The sequence below is a fragment of the Notothenia rossii genome, assembly GCF_949606895.1.
Source record: "Notothenia rossii genome assembly, chromosome: 7".
In the NCBI taxonomy this organism is placed as follows: Eukaryota; Metazoa; Chordata; class Actinopteri; order Perciformes; family Nototheniidae; genus Notothenia; species Notothenia rossii.
The window spans coordinates 27,539,327-27,554,062 of NC_136905.1; the positions used below are offsets into that span (position 1 = coordinate 27,539,327).

A 14,736-nucleotide genomic window follows, 5' to 3' on the forward strand; every position below is an offset into this window, starting at 1 on the left:
TTATGTATTCAATTATATATATTTTTACGTGTCTGACCTTTTACAACATTATGACAGTGTTATGGCTCCATGAGACACAGTGAACAGATAATACCAATAAAAACAGGACAACGTGACAGCTTGAAGTTTTTGAAGTTTTATTTCTGTCTCATTACTCTTAAGCCGAGTTACAGTAGCTCTTCCCCTCAGCTTCCTCCTTCCACTGGTGATGAAGTCTTTAAAACACACCAACAGGGAGATGAATACAGTAGTTACCATAGTAGTGAGCCATAAGGACACATCTAAAGATGCAGTGGGAGGTGCAGAGGGGGCACACAGACACAAATACTGTCACCGACCGATTGTTGTTAAAGGAAAACAGATAAACTTAGAACACTCAAACACACAGTAGCTGCTGCCTACGTTTAATGTAGTAGAGTTAGGGGCCGTGATGCTATGAATTTGCTATGGGTGGGGTGTGTAAAAGAGAAGGGAAAGTGTGGTAGGATGGTGGGGCTGGTCCCTTTTCTGACTTCCTTCTTGGCCAGGAAGTTTTACTCCTTGGAGTGCATGTACAGCATCAGGTCAGCGACACGGTGGCTGTAGCCGAACTCATTGTCATACCTGGGGAGAGAGGGAGCGGACAGAAGAAAGAGGAATAAATTGTTTGGTTTTTAAATGATAGAACTGTGTAGACTATTGATCAAGACAATTGAAAACATACCAGGAAATGAGCTTGACAAAGTTGTCGTTCAGGGAGATACCGGCACCAGCATCAAAGATGGAGGAGTGGGTGTCGCCAATGAAGTCAGAGGAAACCACCTGCAAATTACAAAGTGAATCAGAACTCACAGAGGAAACATCCATTTCCACCTTTCATGCAAAATGAATCATAATAATTATTATGTAAATTGTTCATCTTTATCCATGCATCCAAATAAAATGGACAAATGCACATAACGTGGACTGAACTGAAGTTCTTTGTCGAATCGTTACTACCGGTAATTCACAATTGTAGTTCTGGGAGCCATGTATTAGCTTCACAGTGTGTGTGAAGTAACTCTGGGTGTTACCTGGTCCTCGGTGTAACCCAGAATTCCTTTCATGGGTCCCTCCGCGGCCTTCTTGCAGGCTGCCTTGATATCGGCGTAAGACGCAGGCTTGATCAGACGGCATGTCAGGTCCACCACAGATACATCAGCCACGGGCACCCTGAACGCCATGCCGGTCAGCTTTCTGGAGAGAGGATGGACATAAAAGAGATATCAGACATGTTCTTCTTACTGCATGTAGTGGAAGGGATAATATGCAGCGGCCCGGTCATTATTGCGAAAGTATCCCGACAATGTAAGCAGGACCCTGACTTAAAAAAAGTATCTGTTCAATTGCGAACCAAAGACTGATCGGCAGCTATAGCAATGTAACTTTATGCAACTGATTGAGGTTTCCGCAACATAACTGTCCAAGACTGTTCAAAGTTTCCTTTAAATTCAAAAGTCTTTAAACAATGCCATTGCCAATACCATGTTCCCTTTAGGGCAGCGTTTCTCAAAGTGTGGGGCGCGCCCCAGAGATGTGATAGGTGGGTCGCGAATGGACGCAAGTTTTTTTTTTTTTTTTTTGACCTCAGGCCGGAATCGAACCTGGGTCCTCGCGGGCTTTAGTGGACTGTTACAGCTGGAGACTCGCAACGGCGGTGGACTTTCACAGCGCCGGATTTGCCGGAGCCTCGAAACGGCGGGTGTTTGCGGCTGCGGGTGCGGTACAGCCGCAGCGCTGCTGTGAAAGTCCACGGCCCACCTATGTCAGAGCCAGCAGCCCACCAAAGGCAGCGGCCCACCGGGAAAAGTCCCGAATCTCCCAATGGCCAATCCGAGCCTGCTCACACACACACACAACTGAAACCAAAATCATTTACAGACATATGTAAAAATCTCTCGTACACACATGTGAAACGCTCACACACACACACCTACACACACACACACCTACACGCACACACACAAAAGCGTTGCAGTCAGGAAGAAAAGCAATGTGGAGCGGTACCTCACCACTTCATAAGGAGTTTAACCGTGACACTTTTCGAAATCCCCTTTTGTCCCCCCACTTTACAAATATGTTTTTTTTTTTTTTAACGCAAGCCGTCATCGCCATGGAGGAGCACACAGCCTCTGTGAGCGAGCCAGACAGAGAGAGAGAGAGCGAAAGAGATCACACCTTTATCTATTTAATATAGATAAAGTAAGAAATCATTCCAATGTGTACTATAGGACAGTAAAAAAAAAAAAAAAGTTTAAAAGGGGATTGATTCGTAAAATATCCATAAATAAAAAGAAAGAATGCTGACTAGGTAACATAAGATAAGAATAAACAAGTTTAAATGATTTGTTATTGGTTGTGATCGTGTTCTAAAGATGTTTGGATCATTGAAAAGTATACAGCTCCCTTTCATTGAGTGTTGAGAGCTGTATCCATAAATTCATTTTGTGCTCAAAGTGCACCAGATTGATGCATTTCACTTCAACATTTTAAAAAAAACTCTTCCCGGGGGTGCATGCCCCCGGACCCCCCTAGAGAATGTGAGGTCCACCTAGGCCTGTCACGATAAATAATTTTGTTGGACGATAAATGTTCCTGGAAATTATTGCGATAAACGATAATATTGTCGGCACCATTGTAAGACCATTTTAGACCACTGACATACTGATAATATATCATAATAATTCTAGTACATCCTTTCAAACAGAACTTTTTATTGAACATTCAACATTGCAAATTAAATGTGAAATAATATTAAAATATATAAATGATATATAATAAATAAAACAAATTAATTAAATTATAATAAATTAATTAAATCACACACAACCAAAACAATACATTAAATAGACTCAGGCTGGAAAACAGAGCTCTCAATCCATCTATCTATCCATCTCTATATAGATGGATAGATAAATATATATAAATATATATATATAAATAAATCAATATGAGCACACATTGTCTCACAAGCAAAAAACATCTCCTTAAAACAACAGTCATGTGTACAGTCCACTGTCCATACAAAGGCCCAGATGCCTCAACAGGCCATATCCAAATCTGTTTTTCGAAGTTTTCGAGCAAGGAACACCAACATGTTTGCATTGCCGGGCAAATGCATCTTTGATTGTAAACTGTCGGGAAGGTGGGGGCTCTCCATCTCCAGCTGCCGTGTTTGCTACCAGCTGGGAAAACGGAATGGAGTGGTTGTGTTTTAGGTGTAGTTTAAAATGCGTGGTATTGCCTGCTTTTGTCACTACCTTTTTTAAAGAAATGCGACACACCGCCCGGCTCACTCAAGTCCGTAGGTTGGCCTCGTTGATTTGGCTTGAGTCCAAAATACTGCCACACCGGAGAATCGAGATGTGTAGGTTTTGTAACCAATTCCATTTCACTTTAAATTCCCCGCGAGTAAGTCACACGTTGTCTCCCGCTTGTCGCTATATTATTAATTTGGCTGCTACGCTGCTGTAAGTGCACACAGAGTGTACTGACCTGGCTGTGTGTCAGCCCCGCCCCTCACAACGCGCATGGACGGCAGCCACAGCTCGTCTGGCAGCCACAGCGCTCCTAGCTAAAATGCTGGTCACATCCTTATGTAAACAAACACGCATGTAAACGGCAATTTATCGAGCTCAGAAAAGTTATCGAGTCCATTTTTATTTATCGTACGATAAGTCAATTTATCGATTATCGCGACAGGCCTAGGTCCACCCCCAAATAAAGCAGTTTAAAATAATTAAATTGCATAGATTTTATTTGAGTAAACACTGAAAACGTGTCTTACAGATCCAAACAGCACACAAAGGTTAAAGGTAAGCATATAATAATGTTAAAATGTGCTAAATATATACAAAAATAAAAGTAGCTCCCGACTTGTTTTATTTTTTGAAAGTAGCTCTCATCCTAAAAAAGGTTGGAGACCCCTGCTATAGAACGATACATTTGACAATTTTAAGCTTGGCCTACCATTTGATTGGAGCGATGAGGAAGGTGGGGCTTGAAAAAGCCCACCTGTTCAAAGTGGGGAATGACAGAAAAAGTTTGAGAACCACTGCTTTAGGGTTTACTTCCTGTTTGTCTTCCTCGGCTGTTTCCTTTAGTGTTTACTTCACAAGTCTTCAACCTCTTTCCTGCTTTTTATTGCATTGCGTGCTATTTGCTTATATAAAAAAGTATTTTTTCTGATGGAGTAACAAAAACCAAGTGCTTTATTTATTTTTTGCCAAAGGTCCCTTGATCTGAGTGTCCTTCCTAGCAGTTTTCTATGGATGATGAGCAGGCCACTGAATGTACAAACTGACCGATCAGAATTAAGTTTTCATCTAAGCCAAGTAATAATATCAAGATGTGTGTGTCCTTACCCGTTGAGTTCGGGGATGACTTTGCCGACAGCCTTGGCAGCACCAGTGGAGGCTGGAATGATGTTCTGGTGGGCACCGCGGCCATCACGCCAGGCCTTGGCGCTGGGTCCGTCCACGGTCTTCTGGGTGGCTGTGTATGCGTGCACTGTAGTCTAAAGAGAGGAGTGTCACATCAAACAGAACATCAGTGCTCTGAGACACATTCATGAGTTAAAATACAGGGTCTTCTATGTTAAAGTCCTTACAGTATAACATTTAGACACACTGCGACTTACCATGAGAGCCTCCTCAATGCCAAAGTTATCTTGGATGACTTTGGCCAGGGGGGCCAGGCAGTTGGTGGTGCAGGAGGCATTGCTATCAACAGAAAGACAGGTCACTTAGTATAGGACTCAAATGTAATGGAATTGCTCCTCCCAAATCTATGAGCATCTTTGTGAAAAATGAAAGGTCCATATCCAAACACACCTGACGATGGTCATGGTGGAGGGGTCGTATTTGTCCTCGTTGACTCCCATGACGAACATTGGAGCGTCGGGTGAGGGGGCGGACACGACCACGCGCTGTGCTCCACCCTGGATGTGGGACTGCGATCGGAGAAGGAAGAGGGCACAGGTTAGAAACCGAGACATTAGGCAGTCTGTGTTATCTGTTTCTATGTGTGTGTGCATGTGGGTACATACTGAGGCTTTGTCCACACTGAGGAAGACTCCGGTGGACTCCACAACGTACTTGGCTCCAGCTTTGCCCCAGGGGATTTCTTGTGGCTTCATGCTGTAGTCAAGGGAAAAATAAAATGATGATCAGGAAAATTAAGAAGGGGGAGGATGAAGAAAAACTTTTATACACTTGTATGCAATCTTTTTCCGAGTCGATACTAATAAAATAAAAAGGTTAACAAAAGAAGTAGCACCAAAACAATACAAATAGCGAGAGTGAAGTGAGGGGTCCTCACAGCACACACAGGGCCTTTTAAAATAGAGTACAGCAGAGCCTCTTTGGATCATGTTATGCCAGTGATGAAACGTTTTAGTTTTTTTCAACACCGAGGCAGTTAAGGTTCAGATCCTGCCATATTTAGCATTTTATTTGATAAGAACTGAATAATAATTGACGCTCAGTGCTCAGAGGATCAGGACTCTCTAACTATTCTTTCTGATGGCGTTGCATTTTGAAGATGAGGAAGCACCATTGCTGAACGGACTAAAACAACAGCCGGCACTACGGGTGGAGGGCCAGCTCCAATGAGTGATCGCCGAGTCAGCACAAAGCCTTTATTTAGGATCAGGGTATATGCAGGAATCCTGAAGTCAAATGTAATCCCTTTTAAGACCTTTTTTAAGACCCTTTCCATACGTTTTAAGACCTCACCGCAACTTCGAGTTCTAACCAGTTACATTGGCAACACACTTTACCTCACATTTACTATATTGATTGTAAGACAGCACAACTAAACAGAGTGCAGACAGACTACTGAAGCCTCCTCTCCACATGAACTTCAATCTCTCTGTGAAGGTCAGGTTTAATGCAGTATGCTGCTTTGTTGCTTCTGTACTCTGTGCTCTTTCATTCCAGTAAAACTCCTCAGAAACCATTAGAAACCAGTATTTGACCAATAAACAAAACAATTGACAAAACTTTGAACTATGAAATATATTAAACTTTGGTGAGCTTCAGCGGGGTAATGCCATATAGGAGCTCCCTCACAAATACCCAGGGGTTAAATTGGCCCGGCACACAGGACGATGCTCTGACGTCATCACCCTCACACATTTGTCATATGTTTACACAAAACGATATATATGTTAAGACTTTTCTCGTTCTTAATATAGACTATATTTAGGGTCAATATGTGTTGACTTTACTTTAAAATAGCAGATCTCTGTGACTGGATATAGTCTGGCTTAGTGAACATGTGTCTCTTCCTTGGAGGAGCAGCATCGCCCGGACCCCGCAGCTCCTCCGCGGCACCTCCGTGCAGAGAGCCTGCACTGCAGCGGTGTGTGTCAGCGACGTGCAGTCAGGGGGGGCACGGATTGGCCATCAGGAGAATAGGGACTTAAACGCCGCGGTTTTCTGGCTAGCACTTAGCATGTGGGACCGGAGAGATTTGATCCCCATCAACAGACTCTCTCCCCTCCCCTCCCCCCCACAGAGCGGAGTGGCGCACTATGCATGGAGCCGCCTTGAGGGGGTTTCCCGACATGTCGTTTCAGTAAATTAAAGGGTGTTTCTTTCCTTAATACCTTGGAAAATGCCGTTTAATACTTTTTAATACTTTTTAATAGCCTTAATTTTCGCTAAATTGATTTATCAACTTTTAATACTTTTTAAGACCCCGCGGACACCCTGAGGATACTGAATAACAGGAGGTGAAACTGGCACTAAATCATTTAAAATAAATCTGCTTGCCATTAACCACTAAACATCATCCACACTTACCACTGGAAGACGGAGATGGCCTGGCCATCGACGATGAGCTTGTCCTCCTCTTTGGAGACCTCACCATTGTAACGGCCGTGGGTGGAGTCATACTTGAACATGTAGACCTTGGAGGCGGGAAGATAACACAAGTTTAGCTCAGGTATAATTAAAAACATAATCTATGAGTCAGTTTTCGGTTTGTTATTTTGCTAACCAAACCCATTCAGAAATAAAGATTTAAAGCATTAAAGCTTGTGTTTCGACCCAATGTTATAATTTAATAAAAGTGAGTAATATGTATGTTTTAGTTCTAAGACACTCCTGTGATATTTAAATACATTGCTGTTCATTTTCTGTATGCAAATATGTAGATCTACGCTTTCTCACCATGTACTGCAGGTCAATGAAGGGGTCGTTGATGGCCACGACCTTGATGCCCTTCTGGAGGCAAGCCCTCAGGACCAGGCGGCCAATACGGCCAAATCTGCAGGGAGAGAGAGGAGGGAGGGGGATCAATAATAGTTGTTTTGCAAAAATGGTGGTATACTTTTTCCGAATGTCACAGACCTTCCATAAAAACACATGAAATCATGAGTTTCCACTATTGTATTCCTATAGCTCCACTGATGTTAAGCTATGATGAAACTGACAATAAAACCTGACTTCAAGGCTTTTTTGTGACATCTAATCAGAGTAAGTTCATCTTTTCCTGTGCCATTATTACGACATTATTGATTGATTATTACAAAAGTCTGCTTTACTTGACATCCTAACCTAACAATCACAAAATCAGTCCTGTTTGTGTGTGTTTTAAACTCACCCATTGATTCCAACACAGAGGTCTGACATGGCTGCTGCTGTTTAGGGGGATTGAGATACCTGAGAGATACAAGAAAGAAACAGAGGGACCAAGGACATTAGAACTACAGCTACCGATTGATGGAGAAAACATGCAACATATCCAGTCTAATGAATGAACAGTGCCAGGAATCACTGCAGCTGTCACCATGTCCAATATGCGCTCCGTACTGAACAGGCTCCAGAAATGACTAAAAGTCTGTATTTGGGGGAATGGAGGATTCCAATCCAACATGTTCACAGCATTGAAATTAAATCTCTGCATTAAACCCTGCGGACTGATCTACTGCAGGCCTGTGTATGTAGCTTAAAGCATTTCAAAATTCTCTGTGCAACAAATGTTAACATCTAGGCTACTTTCTATGTTTTAAATGTGTTGCATGGTGTCAGCTCCTAATAACATGAAGACAGGCAGGGAGCAGTAGTTTCACAGTACAGTAGAAGTGTGGCGCATTAGCACTACAGCGAGGAAGAAAACACCTAGAGGAGGTTTAAAGTGCTATATAAATAAAGCTGTATTGTATACATGAGGGTTAGTTTCTGAAGTTATAATGTCAAGATGAGCTGGTTACTACTGTCAAAGTTAGAATACCAGCTTGGGTTTGACTGTTTGTTACCAGTGACGGTGCAGGCTGTTTTATGTTCAACACACAAAAGTGGGGGCGTCTTACATCATGCAGGGACATGTTTCGACAACAATGAAAGGAGAGAGAAATTGTAGGTACTGCACGCAACTTGACAAACAAAGACTTGCCGACTGAACAGAGGAAGCCTGGCTTTGACTCAACTATGTGACCTCCTTTACCCTCAGCATTCCTCTCCTTCTCATGCTGTGCACTCATTTGCCGGTTCTCCTCTCAACGCTTCTTCTGTCCTCGCCTTCTACTTTTCTACCACTTGCATCCCTTCTCCTTTAATTCCTTTTCCTCCTTCATCTTCTGACTCCACCCCTTCTTCTCCTTTGCTGTCCTTGAATCTGTTTGTGCTCGAAGGGATATACACTCTGATATCTTATTTAGCTTCGCAAATCATGTCTTGGGACTTGCACCTTTTGGCATAGATAACTAATATTATCTAATATGGTCATTTACAATTCAAATTGAGCTATGTTTACTATTTATTGTTATATGTTATAAGACAATTACACAATTTAGAATGAATATACAAATTCATTTAAGATGTATTAAAGGTCAATAAAACTGTTTGTAACATGTACCCAAACACTTACTCATACAGGTGAACAGATAAACAGATAGTGGTCGAGTGACCGAGGTTAACGCTGATTGTCCTTGATTTTGGTTGGTTGTCGTTTTAGACTATAGTAATCTCCTAATCTGTTGTGTGTATGCGTCTCACTGAGTGTGAGTCATGTGCGTCCCAGTTGGGAGCCTGTAGGACAGGATGTCGATCTGGTGAAATGCATTGTGGGAGCACTTTAAATAGACTAAAATGGGCAAGCAGATTAGAATAAATTTCTCTCTCATTTTCACACGCGCTCTCAAATGTGAACAATTCTCCATAAAGCTTGGAGTAATTTTTACTTTAATGTATTCACTTGTTCCTAATTGGGATTTTAAGCCAATCTGATGCCAGTTAAAATCTATTTATTGAACTGTCTGCCATCGTTTCCACTGTCAGATTTCCAACAGGGTGATTTGTAAGTGTATGTGCTTGTTTTTTGTTTCGTCTCATGTGCCTTTTGTTTAGAGCTGAGCAGCCATTTTGAACTCTGCTGGTAGCATCTATTATACAAGGTCGCCAAAGGAGAGAGAGGTAGAGAGAAAAGAAAGAGGGTGCATACAGTATTACCATGCTGTTCTCACATTTCTATGTCTTTCCCACCATGTCCTATTGTGTGTTCAGAACTCTCCTCGCCCTGTGCACTTCTCACCATTTGTCTCACTCTGTGGCTTTCTCCCTCTCTCTGTTCTCTCCGTTTTCTTTACACAGAGCCGGGTTCCCTGGGTTTTCCAATATAAAATGGTTGCTCTACTGACAAATGATACTACTTAAAAGAGAAGGCTATTCTGATTCACTAAGGCATGGGGAGCGCCTGGACAAAGACTAATATGGCCACATTAGAGAGATCTGTTGATGGATAATTAAACTTCCCTAGTTTGCAGTGTACAAAGAATAATAGTACAATTGTTTAAGGCCAAACTATGAAAATGTGAGTTGAATAACTCTGTGTGCAACCCCTGATGCCTAGCAACAGTGTCTGGCTTTTACCCATTTATACGAGAAGCCAAAAAAACATTGCCAACGCAGTTTTAATGAATGCATATAAGGAATTAAACTGTAGCCCTACTGTTCAGCTTCCAAATGTAGTGCCAAGTTAGATTTAGTTTAGGTATAAACTGTGCTAAATGTACTTAGGCATTGATAGTAACATTAAACTGTGTATATGTTGTTCAATCCCTGGTTCAGTATTGTTAAATCATGCAATTTCTCAATGTAGAGTAACATTCATTTTTTCAATTGCAGCAAACTTTCTTCAGTACTGGAGGCTTGTCTTTTTTGGCTGCAGAGCAATCAGTCTGATCTGGCATTCAGCACACACTCACACAGACATGTCTCAGCTCATAGAGGCAGTGTTGTGCATGCAAAGCAATGAAGTGACATGCTGTTAGCTGCAGCTTGAAATCAGCTGACACTCAGAATATCAAACCCTCCCCCCATTTCCCACACCACTCAAACTAATCATTACAATTCAACTCCCTACCTCCTCCTGTCCGCGCCTCTCTTTGTCTGTCTGATCCCCCTCATTTAGCACCACAACCCTCGTCCCCCCTGTCCGAGCTGCGACCCACTCACACTAACAGAGTTTAACCACGGGGGGGGGGGGGGGGCAAACTGGGGCATCGCAGAGCACTGGGGGAAGGATGACTCATGACTAGTTGGGCAGAAAATAATTCTGCATCAGGTGGACGACTAAATATATTAAACATGTGAACGAACAAGGGATGGGGAAGAATACCTCTTCTTTTCTCTTTTATGTCAACAGTATTTGAAGAGCCTTTGGATAGTGTGTGGACTCCAGTCTAACCTAATATGTACCTGAGTTTTGAGAGGATTAAATAAATAAACCATTTACACGGCTACTTATTTGGTATAGAGTGGATCATTTTAAAGAGTTTAAGAGTAAAGATAGAGCTCCTGCCCTTGCTTTTCCTTTTCCCACTCTGCCACTCCCCCTGCCTTCCCCCGCTCTCCTGGCTTTCAGTGTCTTTTGCGTTTGAAAACCTTCCTCCTTCTGTCACACCCTCGTCCTTCAGTATTTTTCCACTGCAGTGCTGATTGGATAGTCTGCCTGGCCTTTAGCCTATTAGCTTTTCTCTTCTTGCCCGCCTTTCTGGTCGCAATTTAAAAAAGATATACATTACAGAATCACAAATCATGCTTTACGCCTCTTAGATACAAACACTCTGATAGAATCGATTCAAACTGTCTGTGTTCAAAACTTTTCCTGCTTCCTCTTCTTCTTTTGCTGCCCTTTTTACAGTGTCACCTCTGAGGCAATGTCACTTTCTGCTAATAACCAGTCAGTTAAATGTCCAATGCCATCACATCATATACACACACACACACACACACACACACACACACACACACACACACACACACACACACACACACACACACACACACACACACACACACACACACACACACACACACACACACACACACACACACACACACACACACACACACACACACACACACACACACACACACACACACACACACACACACACACACACACACACACACACACACACACACACACACACACACACACACACACAGGCCGATGACAGATTCCCTTCATGCTCAGCCTCTGTGACTGGCCTCTTTTTCTCAAGCTACAGTTCTACAGTGTTATGCTGTGTTTGCTATCTTCTTGCTGTACAAACAACTGGCCCCATCAATATCTGTATAAAAAAAGCTATGCAAAACTGCTTTGTTTTACAAGTAAGGGCTGCTTTTGTCCCAGACGTCTATCCTTACCTACTGTAGGGCTTATTTCCCTAAATGTGTGACAGTTAGGTGCAGAGCGCTGTGTCACTCTTGAGATCCTTCTCTCTGACACACATCCTGGACAAGATGGCTGGTTGATCATTGAGCAGAATGGAGAGGAACACTCATGTTAACCTTGGCCTTGAAACAACCACATCACATTATGTGGAAAACGTGTGTTAATCTAGTGAAAAACAAGTCATAATCAACACAAGAGGAACTAATGACTGTATGAAATATTCTCAGGAGTTTGAGTATGAGGGATTCTTCCCCATCTATACAATCATTTACTTAAGTGTGTGTGCAGAAGGAAGAGTAGGAGCTTATGTCCAACATAAGTAGCACGTGCAGACTTTAATCTAATAGAAGAAGAGCAAAAAAACCTATCTACTTGTAACGCCAAGAACCTGAGAGTCACAACCATAACTATCACCAATGTAATACACCCCATGACCCTCATACTTGCATATATCACGATGTGTGTATGTGGGTTGTCCATATCTCGTTAATAACATGAATGTAATCACTGATATACTTGAACATGCATGATAATCTCATTGTTATACATGTGCAATACAAATTATTTTTTGATTAATTAAATACAAAGGGGGTTATAATGATAAATTATGTAAATTAAAATGATTCTGATGCATAGCAAATTGCTGTTCAATTTCCCCGAAACTATGATAATAGATCCTTCAGTTTGGCAACTTCTACAGCTTTTGACTATACTAGCATCTCCCCTGGCAGCTCTGGGCCTGTTATGAGTGACCTTCAGTCATCCAGAGCCTGAGATAAGAGGCCTTACTCCCCATCCACGAGTACAGTGGGGGAAAACACAATTTCAAGTAGATATATAGTTAAAGAATACAGCTTAGCAGCTGGTCAGCATCACTGCTGCAGCACTGTCGCAGTTTGACTGTGACCTTCTCAGCTGCAGTGATGACCTTCAACAGGGAGACAAGGCCAGACATGGCTGCATCTGCATGTACCACACCTACATGGGATGTATGAAAGTAACTGCAAGCAAATAGGCATTGCAACAGTAATAATACATTACACTATTTTTACTATTATAAATAATGCTGAATACTAAATAAGGCAATAAAGAGTTAAGAGTTTATAGTGTAAGGCTGATTGGCTTAAAAGATTGCAATTAGTTTGGTGTGGTATTGCTGCTTTAAAAAGTGCAGGCCTCTTTGCGAACCGCGTCAACAGGTCTGTCGAGTCAAACTGCGACAGAATAATGCGACACCACAGTCCTTTGCCCTTCACAGCCATCACTGCAGCCTGTTGCACCACGCCTCTCTCATCTTTCGACATTAAATAAAGCCAAGGTTATTTCATTTTTTCCCGTTTCCGTTCTTGCATCACTGTGATCTGTAATTCCCCTCAAGTACAACTCATCTCTGAAATCTAATGGCGGAACGACATGTTTCATCATGAAGTCTGGGGAAAGCACGTAGCTTACCCTTCATGCACGTACACTCCCGTTAATTTCGTCCATTACAGCCCAATACAAAAATGTACCTGCAGTCAAATTACAGCTTTTACATCTAACACATTCAAACTCACTGCATAGCTATTTTCAATGGAATATTGTTACGTTTCTGCTGTGATAAACGCGGAAATATATATTATGGTATTGAGGTTATATAACAGGGAGACTAATCCACTTCCGCAAAGATGCAGCAATGGGAGCTGCCAATGTCACGTCACGCACTCAGTAAAACAGCTCAGCTTCAGATGAATGAATTAAACGTTATGAAACAGCTCCATATTATGTACCTTTTCTTCACAATGAGGCACGATTGCTTTTGATTCTCTTGAGAGTTTATAGATAGAGGATGTGGGTGCTGGCTATATGATGCAATGACAAACTGAAGTAGAGAGAACAACGAGCAGCCTCTCTCCTGACTGAAAGGCCATGTCCGCATCCATTTACCATCCTCGCTTTTCTCTTCCTGCAGACCATCATTAAAGGTGCTTACTGCTAGACTGTTTCACCAATGCAACATTAAATGTGACATAAGCTAATGTTACCTCACTCTCATCCTCTTGCCTGGCTGTCTCTCGCCACTGTAAACGGTTACGTGGCCGATTAAAACATGCACTGTAATGGCTCCAGGGTGGCTATTGGCTTCCATAAATCGTTTACAGCTTTTAATCATTTCAGTCTCGGGACAATATTCGACGAATTTAAGGGTACATATGTATATTTAAAGCGGCATAGTTAACCTACTTACTGTACGACTGGCCTACATGTGTACACAGACATATAAGCTAACATATAAACCCGTAGTGAAGGCTGAGTAGTGTCAAATACTGGTAACGTCATCTATCAAGTCACATTTGTTTTACTGTATAATGGCTTCTACACAGTGCAGTTTACGGTAAATCGGTGTTGGGCTTACCTCCTGCTGATGCTTCTTGAGTCTGGGTGCGCAGTACTAGGTGCCGCCTTCCGCTTTTATACAAGACACGTGCCTCGGGAAGCCTGGTCGTCCTGGCGACGTGACGTCACCTCATCCTATGCTGCTAGGCTCCATTCTGAACGAGGGGCTGGTCACGGCTGCCATAGTAACTACAGAGGGAATAAATACTTTTTCACACATCTTACTCATAAACTAATATATGACAAGTGTGGTGTGATGATGAAAGGTGATATTAAGCAGAGAGAAAAACAGGCAAGCAGACAGAGAGATGAAGGACAAGCCAGATAGGACAGACAGAGACACTGGCAGGATGCCAGCGTGGAAGTGGGGAATGATGAAGCATTTTGTCCCTTTTCCACGATGGATTGGTCACATGCATGGGATGAAATACAGAAGAATCAAAGATTATGCATGGACAGCCTTTATATGTAGCTAATAGAGACATGAAACTATAGCAGCTGTAGATTACAATAGTCAAAATAACACAATGTCTATTTGGTGGCTGATCACCCTCTGTATATACAGACACATGTTTAGGCCTACACTGTGCAGTGAACTGTAAAGGACTGCAGACTGGGTCACCTAGGATGCAGCATATGTATGTGTGTGTGTGTGTG

The 14,736-nt window shown here is 42.3% G+C and overlaps 1 protein-coding gene across 1 annotated transcript; it reads right to left on the reverse strand.

The window, feature by feature from the left end:
* Positions 1–116: 116 nt before the first annotated feature.
* gapdhs (glyceraldehyde-3-phosphate dehydrogenase, spermatogenic) lies at positions 117–14,193 on the reverse strand. Its single transcript, XM_079641079.1, has 11 exons — positions 14,099–14,193; positions 7,627–7,685; positions 7,194–7,290; positions 6,825–6,931; positions 5,066–5,156; positions 4,851–4,969; positions 4,658–4,739; positions 4,383–4,534; positions 1,053–1,215; positions 704–801; positions 117–603 (listed from the first exon to the last, which is right to left on the reverse strand). Exons 2-11 carry the CDS (start codon positions 7,653–7,655, stop codon positions 534–536), a joined length of 1,008 nt encoding a protein of 335 aa, XP_079497205.1. The 5' UTR covers positions 7,656–7,685; positions 14,099–14,193; the 3' UTR covers positions 117–533.
* Positions 14,194–14,736: the final 543 nt, after the last annotated feature.

What these genes read in the sequence shown, in the direction of transcription:
- gapdhs (XM_079641079.1), bottom strand. Translation starts at nt 7,655, where the DNA reads ATGTCAGACCTCTGTGTTGGAATCAATGG. An exon ending in TCAGTGTGGACAAAGCCTCA is followed by an intron (nt 4,970 to 5,065) that starts GTATGTACCCAC and finishes CTCCGATCGCAG; the next exon opens with TCCCACATCCAGGGTGGAGC. An exon ending in TGGGTTACACCGAGGACCAG is followed by an intron (nt 802 to 1,052) that starts GTAACACCCAGA and finishes TGTAATTTGCAG; the next exon opens with GTGGTTTCCTCTGACTTCAT.